Source organism: Oncorhynchus tshawytscha, linkage group LG08 (genome assembly GCF_018296145.1).
Source record: "Oncorhynchus tshawytscha isolate Ot180627B linkage group LG08, Otsh_v2.0, whole genome shotgun sequence".
NCBI lineage: Eukaryota > Metazoa > Chordata > Actinopteri > Salmoniformes > Salmonidae > Oncorhynchus > Oncorhynchus tshawytscha.
The window spans coordinates 20439361-20460046 of record NC_056436.1 but is presented as its reverse complement, the minus strand read 5'-3'; the positions used below and the strand labels follow the sequence as shown (position 1 = coordinate 20460046).

At 40.0% G+C, this 20686-nt stretch overlaps 1 protein-coding gene across 1 annotated transcript in view; it reads left to right on the top strand.

The window, feature by feature from the left end:
• The window catches only part of lrfn5a (leucine rich repeat and fibronectin type III domain containing 5a), a 52511-nt gene extending 37701 nt beyond the window's left edge, over window positions 1-14810 (top strand). Inside the window, exons 2-3 of the mRNA XM_024430333.2 lie at window positions 8431-9838; window positions 13063-14810. Of these exons, the coding sequence (XP_024286101.1) occupies window positions 8451-9838; window positions 13063-14047 (2373 nt within the window). The 5' untranslated portion in view covers window positions 8431-8450 and the 3' untranslated portion in view covers window positions 14048-14810. The remainder of the gene's footprint in view (window positions 1-8430; window positions 9839-13062) is intronic.
• Window positions 14811-20686: the final 5876 nt, after the last annotated feature.

The following is a 20686-nucleotide window of genomic DNA, read 5'->3' as shown; positions in this document are numbered from 1 at the left end:
GTGTTCGGATAGTGTTCTCGGGGTGTTCTCGGGGTGATGAGAGGTGTTGGGTTTGTGCCAGACATAGCTTTTTCCTTGATGGCCAAAAAGCTCAAATTTAGTTTCATCTGACCAGAGTACCTTCTTCCATGTGTTTGGGGAGTCTCCCACATTCTTTTTGGCAAACACCAAATGTTTTCTTATTTTCTTCATTAAGCAATGTTTTTTTTACTGGCCACTCTTCTGTAAAGCCCAGTTCTGTGGAGTGTACTACTTAAAGTGGTCCTATGGACAGATACTCCAATCTACGCAGTGGAGCTTTGCAGCTACTTCAGTGTTAACTTTGGTATCTTTGTTGCCTCTCTGATTAATGCCCTCCTTGCCTGGTCTGTGAGTTTTGGTGGGCGGCTCTCTCTTGGCAGGTTTGTTTTGGTGCCATATTCTTTCCATTTTTCAATAATGGATTTAATGGTGCTCCGTGGGAGTTCAAAGTTTCTGATATTTTTTTATAACCCAACCCTGATCTGTACTTCTCCACAACTTTGTCCCTGACCTGTTTGGAGAGCTCCTTGGTCTTCATGGTGCCTCTTGCTTGGTGGTGACCCTTGCTTAGTGGTGTTGCAGACTCTGGGGCCTTTCAGAACAGTTGTGTACATATACTGAGATCATGTGACAGATCATGTGACACTTAGATTGCACACAGGTGGACTTTATTTAACTAATTATGTGAATTCTGAAGGTAATTGGTTGCACCCGATCTTATTTAGAGGCTTCATAGCAAAGGGGGTGAATACATATGCACGCACCACTTTTCCATTTCCATTTTTACTTTTCTTTTTTTTTTCATTTCACTTCACCAATTTGGACTATTTTGTGTATGTCCATTACATGAAATCCAAATAAAATCTATTTAAATTGCAGGTTGTAATGCAACACAATAGGAAAAACGCCAAGGGGGGTGAATACTTTTGCAAGGCCGCTGTATCTAGTAGATGTCATGAACATGTTCCAATACTGTTTGTGTGTCCAAGAATGATCTTGGCATACTCCTCAACGTTGATCAGGGAGTCATAGTGTGCTCAGCTCAACTACCTCATTACAACTGCTATACTAGCAATCATTCCTGGCTGTATCGCTGGCTATATGCCACACAGTCTCCTCAGTTTGAAAATAGTCCTGGTTGGTTTCCAGTGACACAGTTACTCTGTTCCTTATATTGTGCACTATTTTTGGCCAGAGTCCTACAAGCCTTGGTCAAAAGTAGTGCCTAAATAGGGAAAATTATGCTATTTGGGACGTACAGAGCAAACAGGAGTGTATGTACTGTGTCTCTGCAGGGAGTCAGGCCATTAGTCTCAAAGTGTCTACTTTAACTGCTATTCTCATATCTGATTTTATGGGGAATCATCAAACAGTGCTTTTTTAAGGTTCTCTGCAGTCTCTCTGTGTATAAATGCTATTTTTAAACCACCACTCGTGGCTGTCACTGAGAGATTGCATTGAGGTTTTAGCCTCAGTAAAAACAGCTACTAATTTATATGCATGGGGTATATTTGCATAGTTGTGACATTCTTTGTTTTCAATCCAAAGCATGTAGAAAATGTGTTGATTGATGGGCCATTCCCCTACTGTACATATTCTCTGTCTTTCTTAGACTTGTGATTTAGCTAGAGGATTTAGATGATATTATATTGATATTGTAGGTTCTTGTTCATGTATATGGAATTATGAAAGCAAGCTAAACCTTAACCGGTACATTCCATTTGTCCTGGCATTCCAGCATGGCCAGAGGTGAAATAAGTATTACATTGTCATACTTGAGTAAAAGTTAAGATACCTTAATATAAAATGACTCAAGTGAAAATAACCCAGTAAAAAACGACTTGAGTAAAAGTCTAAACGTATCAGATTTTAAATGTACTTAAGTACAGTGGTGGAAAAAGTACTCAATTGTCATAATAAGTAAGTACAAAGTAAAAGTACATTCTACACATCAAATTCCTTATATTTATCAAACAAGATGGCACAATTTCCTTTTTTTTGACAGCCTGGGATGACCAGGGACATTTTCTTGATAAGTTTGTGAATTGGACTTTTTCCTTTACTGCTAAGCATTCAAATTGTAACTAGTTATTTTGGGTGTCAGGGAAAATGTATGGCGTAAAAATTACATAATTTTCTTTAGGAATGTAGTGAAGTAAAAGTAAAAGTAGTCAAAAGTATAAATTCTAAAGTAAAGTACTAATACTCCAAAAAACTACTGAAGTAGTAGTACTTTAAAGTATTTTTACTTAAGTACTTTACACCACTGACCATGGCAATTCACTTCATTAAGCATCACGTGTTAACCATGATGCATCATGTCTTGTATATTGTTGTGAAGGCCCTTATCCAGGCTTGTGAATGAGATCTACCGAGCAATGAATCAAATATTTAATGTTCCACTGCAGATCTGTATATGCAATACAGACTGCAGAGGGAGAGAGAGAGAGCGCACTCTCTCCATTATGATCTCCTATTTCTCTCCTCCTCCTCTTCCCTCCCTCATCCCCGTTCTTTCTAGTCCCTCATGCACACACAAACAACAGTATGTATAGCCTGGAAAGGAAAATCGATGGTAAAGAATTACAGTGTGGTAATGAACATGATCCTGCTGTCTGCTCTGTGAGTGGGCAGCAGTGTTGCTTATATTACCCTGTGGTGGTATGACCTTCCTGTGTGCTCTGGAGACAAGACTAGAAAATTAGAAAATCACACAGGCTGCCATGCAAGTTCACTGGACATGCATGTCATGTGATTCACTGTGTCCCCGATAGCACCATATTTCCTATACAGTGCACTATGGACCCTGGTTAAATGTATTTCACTATATAGGGAATAGGGACAGTAGGGTGCTATTTTGGATGCAGATATTGGCTCTTTACCTACATTTAGTAGCCTGTCATGTGACGAGTACCTTTTCTACTTCATTAAAATGACATACTGTATCATGCCAGATCATCCTATAGGCTAAATGAGGCCTTTTCCAAATGTGAGGTATGTTCATACATCATACAGGCCTGTGGTTTTGGCATGTGTCAGTGTCAAGTATGGTCTGGCTGACTATGATGATAGACCATTATGTCGACATGATCCCATTCACTCTATGGCACGAAATTAAATTCTCCTGTCAGAATTTTTCACACCTCATCACATTGACTTTATTTAATTTGCCCATCATCCTTCCTTTGTAGCTAGGCAGACAGGCAGACAGACAAGCAGGCAACCAGGCAGCCAGTCGGGCAGGCATGCAGGCAGCCATGCAGGCAGCCATGCAGGCAGCCAGCCAGGCAGCCAGCTAGGTAGCCAGGCAGGTAGCCATGGAGTCAGCCAGGCAGGCAGCTAGGCAGGCAGCCAGGCTGAGAGAGTAGCGAGACACTTATCTTGTCATTCCATACTTTCCTCAGTGTAATTACGGCGGTGATACCTTCCCGCATGTCAAGGTCATGTGCTAGATGTGTCCGCTGCAGTCCACAGATCAGGCTTAAGCAAGATGAAACAGCTCCTCTGTTCGGCACCCCCACACACTTCTAATGCTGAGTGAGTGACCCCAACACAGGGATAACATTACTCACTCTGGGGGTAGAGAGCAGAGCAGCAGGGGATGTGTTTAAAAGTAAACAGCTCTGTTCGGAACTATAGTGTATGGACAGGCTAGTGATTCATGTAAACACACATTTCTTCTTTCTGTTAGTATATTTAACCAGTTTATAGTTGTACTGACATTATTTAACCAGTTTATAGTTGTACTGACGTTATTTAACCAGTTTATAGTTGTACTGACGTTATTCAACCAGTTTATAGTTGTACTGATGTTATTCAACCAGTTTATAGTTGTACTGACATTATTTAACCAGTTTATAGTTGTACTGACGTTATTCAACCAGTTTATAGTTGTACTGATGTTATTCAACCAGTTTATAGTTGTACTGACATTATTTAACCAGTTTATAGTTGTACTGATGTTATTCAACCAGTTTATAGTTGTACTGATGTTATTCAACCAGTTTATAGTTGTACTGATGTTATTTAACCAGTTTATAGTTGTACTGATGTTATTCAACCAGTTTATAGTTGTACTGATGTTATTTAACCAGTTTATAGTTGTACTGACATTATTTAACCAGTTTAAAGTTGTACTGACGTTATTCAACCAGTTTATAGTTGTACTGACATTATTTAACCAGTTTATAGTTGTACTGATGTTATTTAACCAGTTTATAGTTGTACTGACGTTATTTAACCAGTTTATAGTTGTACTGACGTTATTCAACCAGTTTATAGTTGTACTGACGTTATTCAACCAGTTTATAGTTGTACTGACGTTATTCAACCAGTTTATAGTTGTACTGACGTTATTCAACCAGTTTATAGTTGTACTGACGTTATTCAACCAGTTTATAGTTGTACTGATGTTATTCAACCAGTTTATAGTTGTACTGATGTTATTCAACCAGTTTATAGTTGTACTGACGTTATTCAACCAGTTTATAGTTGTACTGACGTTATTTAACCAGTTTATAGTTGTACTGATGTTATTTAACCAGTTTATAGTTGTACTGACGTTATTTAACCAGTTTATAGTTGTACTGATGTTATTTAACCAGTTTATAGTTGTACTGACGTTATTCAACCAGTTTATAGTTGTACTGACGTTATTCAACCAGTTTATAGTTTTACTGACGTTATTTAACCAGTTTATAGTTGTACTGACGTTATTTAACCAGTTTATAGTTGTACTGACGTTATTTAACCAGTTTATAGTTGTACTGACGTTATTTAACCAGTTTATAGTTGTACTGACGTTATTTAACCAGTTTATAGTTGTACTGACGTTATTTAACCAGTTTATAGTTGTACTGAAGTTATTTAACCAGTTTATAGTTTTACTGACGTTATTTAACCAGTTTATAGTTTTACTGACGTTATTTAACCAGTTTATAGTTGTACTGACATTATTGAACCAGTTTATAGTTGTACTGACGTTATTCAACCAGTTTATAGTTTTACTGACGTTATTTAACCAGTTTATAGTTTTACTGACGTTATTCAACCAGTTTATAGTTTTACTGACGTTATTCAACCAGTTTATAGTTTTACTGACGTTATTCAACCAGTTTATAGTTTTACTGACGTTATTTAACCAGTTTATAGTTGTACTGACATTATTGAACCAGTTTATAGTTGTACTGACGTTATTCAACCAGTTTATAGTTTTACTGACGTTATTTAACCAGTTTATAGTTGTACTGACATTATTGAACCAGTTTATAGTTGTACTGACGTTATTCAACCAGTTTATAGTTTTACTGATGTTATTTAGCCAGTTTATAGTTGTACTGACGTTATTTAGCCAGTTTATAGTTGTACCGACGTTATTTAGCCAGTTTATAGTTGTACTGACATTATTTAACCAGTTTATAGTTGTACTGACGTTATTTAACCAGTTTATAGTTTTACTGACGTTATTTAACCAGTTTATAGTTGTACTGACGTTATTTAGCCAGTTTATAGTTGTACTGACGTTATTTAACCAGTTTATAGTTGTACTGATGTTATTTAACCAGTTTATAGTTGTACTGACGTTATTTAACCAGTTTATAGTTGTACTGACGTTATTGAACCAGTTTATAGTTGTACTGACATTATTTAACCAGTTTATAGTTGTACTGACGTTATTTAACCAGTTTATAGTTGTACTGACATTATTTAACCAGTTTATAGTTGTACTGATGTTATTTAACCAGTTTATAGTTGTACTGACGTTATTTAACCAGTTTATAGTTGTACTGACGTTATTTAACCAGTTTATAGTTGTACTGACGTTATTTAACCAGTTTATAGTTGTACTGACGTTATTTAGCCAGTTTATAGTTGTACTGATGTTAATAAACCAGTTTATAGTTGTACTGACGTTATTTAACCAGTTTATAGTTGTACTGATGTTATTTAGCCAGTTTATAGTTGTACTGACGTTATTTAGCCAGTTTATAGTTGTACCGACGTTATTTAGCCAGTTTATAGTTGTACTGACGTTATTTCACCCATTTTTTTTTGTACTGACATCATTTCAACCAGTTTATAGATGTACTAATGTCATTTCAACCACTTTCTAGTTGTACTGATGTCATTTCAACCAGTTTATAGTTGTGCTGACGTTATTCAACCAGTTTATAGTTGTACTGACGTTATTTAACCAGTTTATAGTTGTACTGATGTTATTTAACCAGTTTATAGTTGTACTGACGTTATTCAACCAGTTTATAGTTTTACTGACGTTATTTAACCAGTTTATAGTTTTACTGACGTTATTCAACCAGTTTATAGTTTTACTGACGTTATTTAACCAGTTTATAGTTTTACTGACGTTATTCAACCAGTTTATAGTTTTACTGACGTTATTCAACCAGTTTATAGTTTTACTGACGTTATTCAACCAGTTTATAGTTTTACTGACGTTATTTAACCAGTTTATAGTTGTACTGACGTTATTGAACCAGTTTATAGTTGTACTGACGTTATTTAACCAGTTTATAGTTGTACTGGCGTTATTTAACCAGTTTATAGTTGTACTGACGTTATTTAACCAGTTTATAGTTGTACTGACGTTATTTAACCAGTTTATAGTTGTAATGACGTTATTTAACCAGTTTATAGTTGTACTGACGTTATTTAACCAGTTTATAGTTGTACTGACGTTATTTAACCAGTTTATAGTTGTACTGACGTTATTTAACCAGTTTATAGTTTTACTGACGTTATTTAACCAGTTTATAGTTTTACTGACGTTATTTAACCAGTTTATAGTTGTACTGACGTTATTTAACCAGTTTATAGTTGTACTGACATTATTGAACCAGTTTATAGTTGTACTGACGTTATTCAACCAGTTTATAGTTTTACTGACGTTATTTAACCAGTTTATAGTTTTACTGACGTTATTCAACCAGTTTATAGTTTTACTGACGTTATTCAACCAGTTTATAGTTTTACTGACGTTATTCAACCAGTTTATAGTTGTACTGACGTTATTTAACCAGTTTATAGTTGTACTGACGTTATTTAACCAGTTTATAGTTGTACTGACGTTATTTAACCAGTTTATAGTTGTACTGACGTTATTTAACCAGTTTATAGTTGTACTGACGTTATTTAACCAGTTTATAGTTGTACTGACGTTATTTAACCAGTTTATAGTTGTACTGACGTTATTTAACCAGTTTATAGTTTTACTGACGTTATTTAACCAGTTTATAGTTTTACTGACGTTATTTAACCAGTTTATAGTTGTACTGACGTTATTGAACCAGTTTATAGTTGTACTGACGTTATTCAACCAGTTTATAGTTTTACTGACGTTATTTAACCAGTTTATAGTTTTACTGACGTTATTCAACCAGTTTATAGTTTTACTGACGTTATTCAACCAGTTTATAGTTTTACTGACGTTATTCAACCAGTTTATAGTTTTACTGACGTTATTTAACCAGTTTATAGTTGTACTGACGTTATTTAACCAGTTTATAGTTGTACTGACGTTATTTAACCAGTTTATAGTTGTACTGACGTTATTTAACCAGTTTATAGTTGTAATGACGTTATTTAACCAGTTTATAGTTGTACTGACGTTATTTAACCAGTTTATAGTTGTACTGACGTTATTTAACCAGTTTATAGTTGTACTGACGTTATTTAACCAGTTTATAGTTTTACTGACGTTATTTAACCAGTTTATAGTTTTACTGACGTTATTTAACCAGTTCATAGTTGTACTGACATTATTGAACCAGTTTATAGTTGTACTGACGTTATTTAACCAGTTTATAGTTGTACTGACGTTATTTAACCAGTTTATAGTTGTACTGACGTTATTTAGCCAGTTTATAGTTGTACTGATGTTAATAAACCAGTTTATAGTTGTACTGACGTTATTTAACCAGTTTATAGTTGTACTGATGTTATTTAGCCAGTTTATAGTTGTACTGACGTTATTTAGCCAGTTTATAGTTGTACCGACGTTATTTAGCCAGTTTATAGTTGTACTGACGTTATTTCACCCATTTTTTTTTGTACTGACATCATTTCAACCAGTTTATAGATGTACTAATGTCATTTCAACCACTTTCTAGTTGTACTGATGTCATTTCAACCCGTTTTTATTTGTACTGACCTCAATCAATTTCTAGCTATACTGGTGTCATTTCAACAAGTTTTGACCCCTGGGTATTGTCCTACTAAATGGACACATTATACAAATGGATGTTCAAGACTGGGGTGAAATATAACTAAGTATCAGAGCATCTTTGACTCAGGCTGTCAGTGTCACTGCTGGTGTCATGAAATGAATGAAATAATCCAGTTCAGATGATAAATTATCTATTTTTCTCTCCCTCTCTCTGTTTTATGTTGCAGGTGTTTGAACCTGACTTACAATGGAAAAACTGCTGGTCTGTCTGTTGGTTATCGGAATAGCAGTGAAGGCCCAGATCTGTCCGAAGCGCTGTGTCTGTCAAATACTATCTCCCAACCTCGCAACCCTCTGTGCCAAAAAAGGGCTCCTCTTTGCCCCCCCGAACATTGACAGGCACACTGTGGAGCTGCGGCTGGCCGACAACTTCATCACCAGCATCAAAAGGAAAGACTTTGCCAACATGACCAGGCTGCAGGACCTTACCCTGTCCAGGAATACCATTAGCTTCATCACGCCGCATGCATTCGCTGACTTGGAGAACCTCCGCGCCTTGCACCTGAACAGCAACCGTCTAATCCGGATAGCCAATGACACCTTCAGCGGCATGTCCAAACTGCACCACCTCATCCTCAACAACAACCAGCTGACGTTGATCCACCTGGGGGCCTTCAATGACCTGCTGGCCCTGGAGGAGCTGGACCTGTCCTACAACAACCTGGAGTCCATCCCCTGGGAGGCTATCCAGAGGATGACCAGCCTTGCCACCCTCAGCCTTGACCACAACATGATCGACTACATTCCTGAGGGGACCTTCTCTCTTCTCCAAAAGCTCAACCGCTTGGATGTGACCTCTAATAAGTTACAGAAACTCCCTCCTGATCCTCTGTTCCAGCGGGCCCAGGTTTTGGCCACATCTGGGATCATGAACTCTCCCTCGTTCGCGCTGAGCTTTGGTGGGAACCCACTGCACTGCAACTGTGAGCTGCTGTGGTTGAGGCGCCTGAGCCGAGAGGATGATCTGGAGACATGCGCCTCACCGCAGCATCTCTCCGGACGCTACTTCTGGTCTATACCTGAGGAGGAGTTCCTGTGTGAACCTCCTCTCATCACCCGGCACTCCCATGAGATGCGGGTGCTGGAAGGCCAGAGGGTGGTCTTGAGGTGCAAGGCCCGGGGGGACCCTGAGCCTGCCATACACTGGATCTCCCCAGAGGGGAAGCTGGTGGCAAACTCCTCCCGAACGCTTGTGTACACCAACGGCACCCTGGATATTCTGATCAGCACAGTGAAGGACACAGGATCCTTCACCTGCATCTCGTCCAACCCGGCGGGTGAGGCACATCAGACTGTGGAGCTGCTGATTATCAAACTCCCACACATCTCCAACAGCACCAACAACATCCAGGAGCCTGACCCTGGCTCCTCGGACATCTCCACATCCACCAGGGCTGGGGCCAACGGCAGCAACCACACTGGAGACACCAAAACTAGCACAGATAAACGGGTGGTCATCGCCGAGGCCACGTCCTCCACTGCGCTGATCAAGTTCAACTTCCAGAGGAATATACCTGGGATCCGGATGTTCCAGATTCAGTACAATGGCAGTTATGATGACTCTCTCGTTTACAGGTAGGTTCTGTTCAATCCCCTCTTGGTGATTTTATTGACTGGATTTGTGTATGAAATTCGTGGTGATTTCATTTCAATCAAGTGCACTTATAGTATTGGTTCAGAGATGTTTTTATGGAGATTCATCTGTGCATAATATATATTTTTTCTCAATCACATTCACACACCATGCAAACCCCAAATTATTTTTTATAGGCTTTCAACAACTTTAAAAATCAACCAATATTCAATTGCTTAGCAATTACGGTAGCCACAATCTGAGATTTAAAGATATTTAGCTGGTAGCTCATGCTAGATTTGTTGGATTGTAATCTATTACATTTCATGTTAGGCTGTTGTACAGTGAGTGATTGTATTTGTACAACAGAATTGAGTAAACAAATATTTAAAAAAAATACATGAGTGGAATTACAAAAACCAAATCCCAATGTTATTACATCTGTTTTAGATCCTTTGTAATCCTTGAAAATTAATTAGTAAAACCCCTGCAAAGCAAAACTCACATCCCCACATTGGCTCAGAGCAGGCGGGCTGTGTGGCAGAGGGATCAAAGAAAGACAGCAGTCTCTCAGTCATGATTTCATATAGATTAAAATGAGCTGAACTCTGCATCGTGAAGCAGCACATAACCGGCCTGTTTTCTCTGTGATGTGAATAGGATATTATTTAATTTCGAAGAGGTCCTCAGTAAAATGGCTATTTCAGTCTCAACAACTACAACTAACTGGAATTGCAATGGGCACATGGAGTACATGGATTTACGTAGTTGGAGAACTCCAATGGGCAGGAAGAAACCATCTGCGGTTCATTAACAAATACATCTGTCACTTTTTATTGTTGATCTAATAGGGAAGGATCAATCCCTTTGCTCTCTTTGCCTGTAGAGGCATGAATGGAAACCAGTCCTCTATCTTTTGAGCATAGGGTGTGTAATGGCTGGCTGCAGCATCTATCCTCAGAGAGTTGGGAGTGGCGAACACCAGGCTTCTTTTTAAAGGGTTTCTAACATTAGCGTATCTTCAGGTTGTGCATTGAACAGTATTACTCATTTTCCACTAACATAGTCTTAAAAATAACTTATTTAAAGCTTCACCCAACTACAAAATCAAATTTGTCCCGCTCACTAGTACTGAGTTTGTGTTCTTGTGTGTATATGAAGGATCACCAATTGTCTCTGGGTTACATTGACCTTTTGAATAGCATGTCGCCTGTCTATATATCCCACAAGCACAGGCCATTTCGGTTTTACTATAGTTTTCTCTATAGTTATTTCCAGGGGCACAACTTTCACTGGAGGACATGTCCCCCCCACATTCTGAAATTGCATTTTTGTCCCCCCCCAGTTTTATAATTGGAATGTGATACAAAATGAGGCAATGGTATGATTTAGGACCATGCGGACACCTCCGAGCGGTCCGGTAGGCTATTTGGAGTGTTTAACTTACTGGATGAAAAAATAATAATTATGTCCCCCCCCCACTTCTAAAACCAAAGTTGCACCTCTGGTTGTTTCACCTGCACACAGTCATTTTCCTTTCAAGCATATTTATTACTCAATGGGGGGGTGATTAAAAAATGTGGGCAAAAGCAAATTGTACAGCAAGCTTTTATGTGCACACAAATCAGGAGAATGAGCCTCTTTTAAAGCACTCTAACTTGGGCCATTTTAGCCAGCAAAAAGTCCTGTGGGGCAGGTAATACCTGGCTCAGATGTGCTTAAGGCATAAAAGAAACAGCTTCATTCAAATTAAATGGCCCCAATTTCCATGTTATTGTCCAATAAACACACCCAGGCTAACTTAACAATTTTGTTAAAATGATGTCTCGTCTGTGTCTCATGTGATTTTAAATATTTTGAAACTAAAAGAAGAAAAACGTTCCATTAGCTGTAGATTTCGATGACACGGCTGGATGGAGATGTGCTGTGCACATTGCCCGATGACTGTTGGTTGATGTCAACCTGCATGTGAAGTCAGCCTACATTATCTTGGTTTGACAACCTCAGGCTCAGCAAATGTTAATAGTAAATGAATCAGTGGAAGTGTTGTTTACTTTTTGGATGCTATTGTTTTTATCTTTTACATTTTAATAGCTGCACAGTCATTTTCTTGACAATGTACTCTACTGGTAGAGAGCCACGTTACGTGCCTGCCATAAGCTAAGTTTTCTGTATGAAAGGATTCAATTAATTGAATTTCTTTGGCAATGCAGTCAGTTCCATGTGGTTTTGAGCATCGCAAAATCATAAACAACAAAGAAAGGGAAAATAAATACAGTATTTACTGGTTATTCTGTGACTGTCACAGTTTCAAAGATCGATAAAGCTAAGCATTTTTAAATGACAATGACAATCTCTGCCAAGTAATGTTGTTGTAACTCCTTTTTGTATAGTGATGAATATGTATACACTCGCTACTGTAAGTCACTCTGGATAAGAGCATCTGCTAAATGACTAAAATGTAAATGTAAAAATGGATATCTCTTCACTCGAAAATTACCATGACTGGCTTAGTCTTTCCATTTGTCAGCCATTTCTAGAATGTATCAATGTGTTAACTGTTCAGAATTTTATGGCAGTTATTTAAGACCATTAAATTCTCCAAATATTTGTCAGAAGATGGTTAAAAAAGAGGGATGGAATGGACAGGCCTGAGAGCGTTGTTCATTAAATGAGTCCTTGCTGGTTCTTAGAGTGAACAGTCCTAGGCAGAAATAGCGAGGACAACTTTAATAACAGAGATAATAACACAGCTAGCCACCAATAAATGCTGCTTTCTTGGCCACTTTCTTCCAAATAAAAAAACACCACAATGGCAAAGACAACATTAGAGGTCAAATGATATTCAGGAATATAAATAACATTAGCATTCACCTTGTCAATGTATGCTGTCTAATGTTATACAGGAATATTGCACACGCAATGCTGTAACATCTTGAGGTTGTTTATGTTGTCTTTGAACATTTTAGGTTTCATTGCTCTCCAAAAATATATTCATTTTTATTAGCCTTGTAGTTTTGGGATAATGAGATATTATATAACAATATTTATAAAATGCAGCAACTAGCATTGTTTTAAGATTATAGGAAATTGCTTGCCAGAAACAGAAGTACATTTTAACAATTGGTAAGAAACGAGTATGCATTAATGACATGAATTGTCTTTATAACACATTTCATTTAAATCCACATTGACATATCTTTCCTTTGTCCTTCTCTCCTCTCAGAATGATTCCCCCCACAAGCAAAAACTTCCTAGTCAACAACCTGGCTGCTGGGACGTCGTATGACCTGTGTGTTCTGGCCATCTACGACGACGGAATCACTTCCCTCACCGCCACCCGCGTGGTGGGCTGTGTCCAGTTCACCACCGAGTCTGAGTACCTGCGCTGTCACTTCATGCAGTCCCAGTTCCTGGGAGGCACCATGATCATCATCATCGGTGGCATCATCGTGGCCTCTGTCCTCGTCTTCATCATCATCCTCATGATTCGCTACAAGGTCTGCAACACCACTAACTCGGGCAAAGGCACCCTTGTCACCAATGTCCACTCACAGACCAACGGGGCGCAGTCTCAGGGGTGCAGTGTCACACCTTCTGTGTCCAAGCAGGCCATGGGAGGGTCAGACGGAGGGGGTGGAGGATGTCTAAAGGCTGTTGGCCACGCGTCAGACACGCTAACGCACTCGTCCGAGACCTCTCTCCCAGACTGCTCTACTGCTACGTCCCTGGTGACCCAAAGCTGGAACACACCTGGATCCTCAGGGTCTCTGAAGCCAAAGCGCAAGCCTGCACCAAAGCCCTACGCTGCTGCTGCCACCCCTGAGCCCAATATAGAGGCCCTCCCCAACGCTGAGACCCAGAATACCAACCGCAACAACTCCACGGCTCTGGAGCAGCCGTGCGCCCCAGTATTCCACTCCCCCCTACCCTTTTCGAGTGTCAAGGACACCCCCATATTGAGACGTGCACACCCCAGACCCTCCTCCAAGTACCTGACCTTACCGGTGGAAGGGGTGAGGGCCAAACGTAGGTACTCTCTAAACGAGGACTCGTCCAAGCACCACTGCTATGTTGGGACAACACAATTTGGGAATATGTGGTCTAAGCGGAGTATGTCCATGAACGGGATTGTACTTCAACAGGAAGACATAGACAGTGTGAAGGCCACCTTTTCCAGTTCAGAGTGGATTTTAGAAAGCACTGTGTGACTGTTGTGTGTGTGTGTGTGTGCGTGTGTGTATGTGCGTGTGTGTGTGTGTGCGTGTGTGTGTGTGTGTGTGTGTGTGTGTGTGTGTGTGTGTGTGTGTGTGTGTGTGTGTGTGTGTGTGTGTGTGTGTGTGTGTGTGTGTGTTGGGAAATCTGTTTTTGAACCATTTTCTTTTTCTTCTCCTCGGGTTTCAGTTTACTTTTATTTTCAAAGACCAACAATAAAATGGATGCTTGCCTTGTAGGAATCAGAATTGCATCCCTGCTTTCTTCCGATGGAGAAAATCTCCAGGAGGGCTCGGAGCCCAGAGCTCAGCAGTGTTTTCATACCCATACAACAAAGAAACGAAAAAGGAAAACATTGAGAAAAAGAACCAACATACCTGTCCACTTATACATTACATAGTCCCAATGTTAAAGTTGTGGCAAGAGAAAAGCATTGGTGCCTTACCTTTGCATAACAGTTGTCCTTTTGCCAGGAGCACCAACAGGAATTCAGCTGTCCCTGACACAGGATGTGGGATCGAGAGGAATAAGAGCGATTTCACAAAAAGCCTTTCTATTACAAGGAAATAACATTTCCTGTATATAGAGACAATACAAAAAAAACTATCAAAGACTTGTTACTTGGCCTCTTATTAAATTGATATTTTTTCAAGACAAATTCAAGCTTTCTTTTCAATGACATTGATATTGCCTTTGTTTAAAGGCACAAAAAAAACTGTACATAGAAACAACATCTGCTGTGTTGTTATGTTGTGTAAAATAAAAAATATGAAATAAGTATATTTCAATGGTCTTGTGTTGGTAATCTCTTCATCACAGACAGGCATATTCTCAGGCTAGCCCTACCATACACTATATATACAAAAGTATGTGGACACCCCTTCAAATGAGTGGATTTGACTATTTCAGCCACACCCGTTGCTAACAGGTGTATAAAATCGAGCACACAGCCATGCAATCTCCATAGACAAACAATGGCAGTAGAATAGCCTTACTAAAGAGCTCAGTGACATTCAACGTGGCACCGTCATAGGATGCCACCTTTCGAACAAGTCCGTTTGTCAATTTTCTGCTCTGCTAGAGCGCCCCGGTCAACTGTAAGTGCTGTTATTGTGAAGTGGAAATGTGTAGGAGCAACAACGGCTCAGCCACAAAGTGGTAGGCCACACAAGCTCACAGAACGGGACAGAGTGCTGAAGTGAACAACCAAACACAAGCTTAATATCACCATGCACAATGTCAAGTGTCAGCTGGAGTGTTGTAAAGCTCGCCGCCATTGGAGTCTGGAGCAGTGGAAATGTGTTCTCTGGAGTGATGAATCACGCTTCACCATATGGTAGTCCGACGGACGAATATGGGTTTGGCAGATGCTATGAGAATGCTACCTACACTAATGCATAGTGCCAACTGTAAAGTTTGGGGGATAATTAATAATGGTCTGGGGCTGTTTTTCATGGTTCTGGCTTGGCCCCTTAGTTCCAGCAAAGAGAAATCTTAATGTTACACCATACAATGAAATTCTAGATGATTCTGTGCTTCCAACTTTGTGGCAACAGTTTGTTATAGAGGCTGTTATAGAAGCAAAGGGGAGGGACCAACTCCATATTAATGCCCATGGTTTTGGAATGAGATGTTCGATGAGCAGGTGTCCACAGACTTTTGCTAATGTAGTGTACCTGAGAAACCCTCTCTAAGGTTCAGTCTAACCTCATCCATTAGTCCTGAAATGTTTTTGGGTTCCCATAGCTTGTCAAATGTTCCTCTGACCTACCAGTTAAACGAAGTGAGTGTTTCCAGATGCTATTGTAGGCTTTCCCTGGCGGGACCTCCATGACAGAATCCATATGGAATTATCCATACCAAGATAAGAAGATTGCAGACGTGTAGTAGTAACATTCTACCATAGTAGGCCTACTTATTTTACTGGCACATTAATTCAGAGGAATGTATCAAGGTGCGGCAGGTAGCCTAGTGGTTAGAGCGTTGGACCAGTAACCAAAAGGTTGCAAGATCAAATCCCGAGCTGACAAGGTAAAAAAACTTTCTGCCCCTGAACAAGGCAGTTAACCCACTGTTCCTAGGCCGTCATTGAAAATAAGAATTTGTTCTTAAGTGACATGCCTAGTTAAATAACAAAAACAAAAAAAAGCTGATAGGAAATAACTACTGATTTATGGGGACTTGTCAATGTCACAGTAGTAAATCCATTTTATAAGATAAAGCTCACATCCGTGTAGCATGGAAACTGACGTGTAGGTTTGATGATTCTCACTCACGCTACCTAAGGACTTCACTTCAGGAGAGTTGGATCAATCTGATGCCAGATGCATGGAGCTCTAAGCCTGCTATGTCATGTACCAGTAGAGCGGGATTTACATGTTTTAGTACAATTCCAAAATGGGTTTATCATTTCTTCCACACAAAACACAGATATTTTAACCTGGACAAATGGTACAATGCTGCTGAACTAATTCTGTGGGCAGTGACATAGGATAGGACAAATAGGATGAACTTCAATGTCCCAGAGGGGAAAATTGTCTAAGAAACACAAAACTGCTGTATACAAAATAGACACTGTACATTAATAAAGTACGTTGTTGGTTACCCATGTCATACACATTGGTGGTAGATGGAATGATAACTAGTTGAAATGACATCATTACAACCTTTTATACAACGGGTGGGGCTAATCCTAAATGCTGATTGGTTAAAACTGCATTCCATCCGGTGTCTATTCCACAAGTTACCAAATCAAATCAAATTGTATTTGTCACATGCACCGAATACAACAGGTTTAGACCTTACATTGAAATGCCTACATACAACCCCTTAACCAACAATGCAGTGTTAGCGAGGCTATATACAGGGGGTACCGGTACAGGGTCAATGTGCGAGTGCACCGATTAGTCGAGGTAATTGAGGTAATATGTACATGTAGGTACAGTTATTAAAGTGACTATGCATAGATAATAACAGAGAGTAACAACAGCATAAAAGAGGGGGGGCAATGCAAATAGTATGGTTTGCCATTTGATTAGATGTTCAGGAGTCTTATAGCTTGGGCGTAGAAGTTGTTTAGAAGGCTCTTGGACCTAGACTTGGTGCTCCGGTCCCGCTTGCAGTGCCTTAGTAGAGAGAACAGTCTATGACTAGGGTGGCTGGAGTCTTTGACCATTTTTAGAGATTTTTAGAGATACACCGCCTGGTATGTCCTGGATGGCAGGAAGCTTGGCCCCAGTGATGTACTTATGCCTTGCAGTCGGAGACCGAGCTGTTGCCATACCAGGCAGTGATGCTCTCGATGGTGCAGCTGTAGAACCTTTTAAGGATCTGAGGACCCATGCCAAATCTTTTCAGTCTCCTGAGGGGGGAATAGGTTTTGTCGTGCCCTCTTCACGACTGCCTTGGTGTGCTTGAACCATGTTAGTTTGTTGGTGATGTGGACGAAAAGGAACTTGAAGCGCTCAGGCCTACCGCTGATGATGATGGTGTTGAAGTCGTCCTTGGCCGTGCAGTCATGAGTGAACAAGGAGTACAGGAGGGGACTGAGCACGCACCCCTGAGGGGCCCCCGTGTTGAGGATCAGCATGGTGGATGTGTTGTTACCTACCCTTATCTTGGGGCGGCCCATCAGGAAGTCCAGGATCCAGTTGCAGAGGGAGGTGTTTAGTTCCAGCTTTGAGGGCACTATGGTGTTGAAAGCTGAGCTGTAGTCAATGAATAGCATTCTCACATGTGTTCCTTTTGTCCAGGTGGGAAAGGGCAGTGTGGAGTGCAATAGAGATTGCATCATCTGTGGATCTGTTGGGGCGGTATGGAAATTGGAGTGGGCCTAGGGTTTCTTGGATAATGGTGTTGATGTGAGCTATGACCAGCCTTTCAAAGCACTTCACGGCTACAGACGTGAGTGCTATTGGTCGGTAGTCATTTAGGCAGGTTACCTTAGTGTTCTTTGGCACAGAGACTATGGTGGTTTGCTTGAAACATGTTGGTATTACAGACTCAGACAGGGAGAGGTTGAAAATATCAGTGAAGACACTTGCCAGTTTGTACACGTCCTGGTAATCCGTCTGGCCCTGCGGCCTTGTGAATTTTGACCTGTTTAAAGGTCTTACTCACATCAGCTGCGTGATCACACAGTTGTCTGGAACAGCTGATGCTCTCATGCATGTTTCAGTGTTACTTGCCTCGAAACGAGCATAGAAGTATTTTAGCTTGCCTGGTAGGCTTGCGTCATTGAGCAGCTCTTGGCTGTGCTTCCCTTTGTAGTCTTTAATAGTTTGCAAGCCCTGCCACATAGGACGAGTGTCGGAACCGGTGTAGTACGATTCAATCTTAGTCCTGTATTGACGCTTTGCCTGTTTGATGGTTCGTTGGAGGGCATAGCATGATTTCTTATAAGCTTCCGTGTTATTGTCCCGCTCCTTGAAAGCTGCAGCTCTACCCTTTAGCTCACTGCGGATATTGGCTTCTGGTTGGGGTATGTACATACAGTCACCGTGGGGATGACGTCATCGATGCACTTATTGATGAAGCCAGTGACTGATGTACATATTCCAGTCTGTGCTAGCAAAACAGTCCTGCAGCTTAGCATCTGCTTCATCTGACCACCTTTTTATTGACTGAGTCACTGTTGCTTCCTGCTTTAATTTTAGCTTGTAAGCAGGAATCAGGAGGATAGAATTATGGTCAGATTTGCCAAATGGAGGGTGAAGGAGAGCTTTGTACACGTGCCTGTGTGTGGAGTAAAGGTGGTCTAGAGCTTTTTTTCCCCTCTGGTTGCACATTTAACATGCTGGTAGAAATGAGGTAAAGCAGATTTAAGTTTCCCTGCATTAAAGTCCCCGGACACTAGGAGCGCCACCTATGGATGAGGGTTTTTACTGTTTGTTTATGGCCATATACAGCTCATTGAGTGTGGTCTTAGTGCCAGCATTGGTTGGTGGTGGTAAATCGACAGCTACGAAGAATATAGATGAAAACTCTCTAGGTAGATAATGTGGTCTAGAGCTTACCACCGGCTAAATTGATGACATTAAAATGTCTATTGACTCAGTTCCATCTGACTGTGCAATCCACTGTCTCATCAGCCCAGCCAGGCTATCTATGAACTTGACCTCCACCATAAAAAGCATGTTGACATTATCTCAGATTTCTTTTATACTAACATTTCATTTTCAACAGCAGAGATTTGTATAAACCTTGCTGTCTGTCTCTCTGACATTTGCAACATTGTTTCAATACTGAAATTCGATCTCCAACTGTCGCATAGTAATGAACGTGTCAAGAGTCGAGACGATATGGACAGACAGGCAGCGTTTCTCAGCCAGTCAAAAATCATGAATCAACTGGCATAATTTTTATGGATATATTCAAAGACATGTAAATTGAAAAAAGGTCAAACTAAACAAAGTGCAGCTAGTTTACAATCTTTCCAGCTTCAGTTTGAAGTGATTGTGTTAGCTGTGTTGTTGGCTAGATCATCTGAACAACAGTGTCCTGACAAGTGAGCACATTTTCTATGCCAGGCAAAATGACACCTCATTAGCTCATAGTTATAAATGTCTCCAAATAAATGTCACTAGAAAACAGCTTAGAAAAAATACAAATGCAGTTACTTTGCTGTTATTCTGGCTGCACTGTTTGCTGTGACTGTAAGCTTATTGTAGTTGACTAGCTACCAAGCAAGGGATAAGAATATTGCCAGCCAGTTTGCCAATGGATCATTTAAACCGAATGACTGGGTTTTGTCTCTGGCAACCAAACCAATAGAACGAACGATAGAACGAACGACCAGCCGGCTTGGGTAGCAACCCTAGATTTGTGTTGGGACTATATCCTGTGGAAGGATGAAATTGTATAAATAAATTAATCAAAATAACGTTTTTAATGAAAATATTTCAATCATTATTTTAATATGTTGGTAATCTGTTGTATAAAAGTGATAATGACCTCGAAGCCAGTGTTTGAAGGATGTATTGACACGGTTTGCCGGCCTTCGACTTTGTCTCGGGCCTTACAACACTGTGCCAATATATCCTCCTAACACCGGCTTCACGGGCATTCTCTCTTAAATAATAACCGACAGGTTGTAATGATGTCATTTCAAGCAGCTTTGCCAGCTGGGATGAGTATACTGTCAGGATTCATACACGCTCCCATTTGTCTCAATCAAGTAGGTTCCTGGTTTTAGTCTTCGATCTCTCACATCAAAGCACTAGTGTATGACTAGTTGACACATAAAGACTTGAAAGTTGAGTCACCTTTGGGTACATTTTATGGACTATTTGTCATTCTATTGCACTATAGCTCTATAATGCATCTGCAAACCATGCCTATACATGTCAGTAGACACAAAAGTGTCGCCATAATATATTGGAAACAATAGAGTTCAGTTTTTTTGTCATATAGCAAATCCATGACGTAGCTTTGTAAGCCTCACTTGACAACAAACTGACTTATTGTTTTCCCCCCTGACCTTTGACACTATGAATTCACAATGGATTATAGAATCTGTTCAAACATATGGTATTTCTCTTTTTGTTTAGGTGCAACGTTGAAATAATTACAATATCTTAAAATAGAATATCACAATCTCCAGGATTGGGAGTAGCACAACAAACTGCTTATAATTA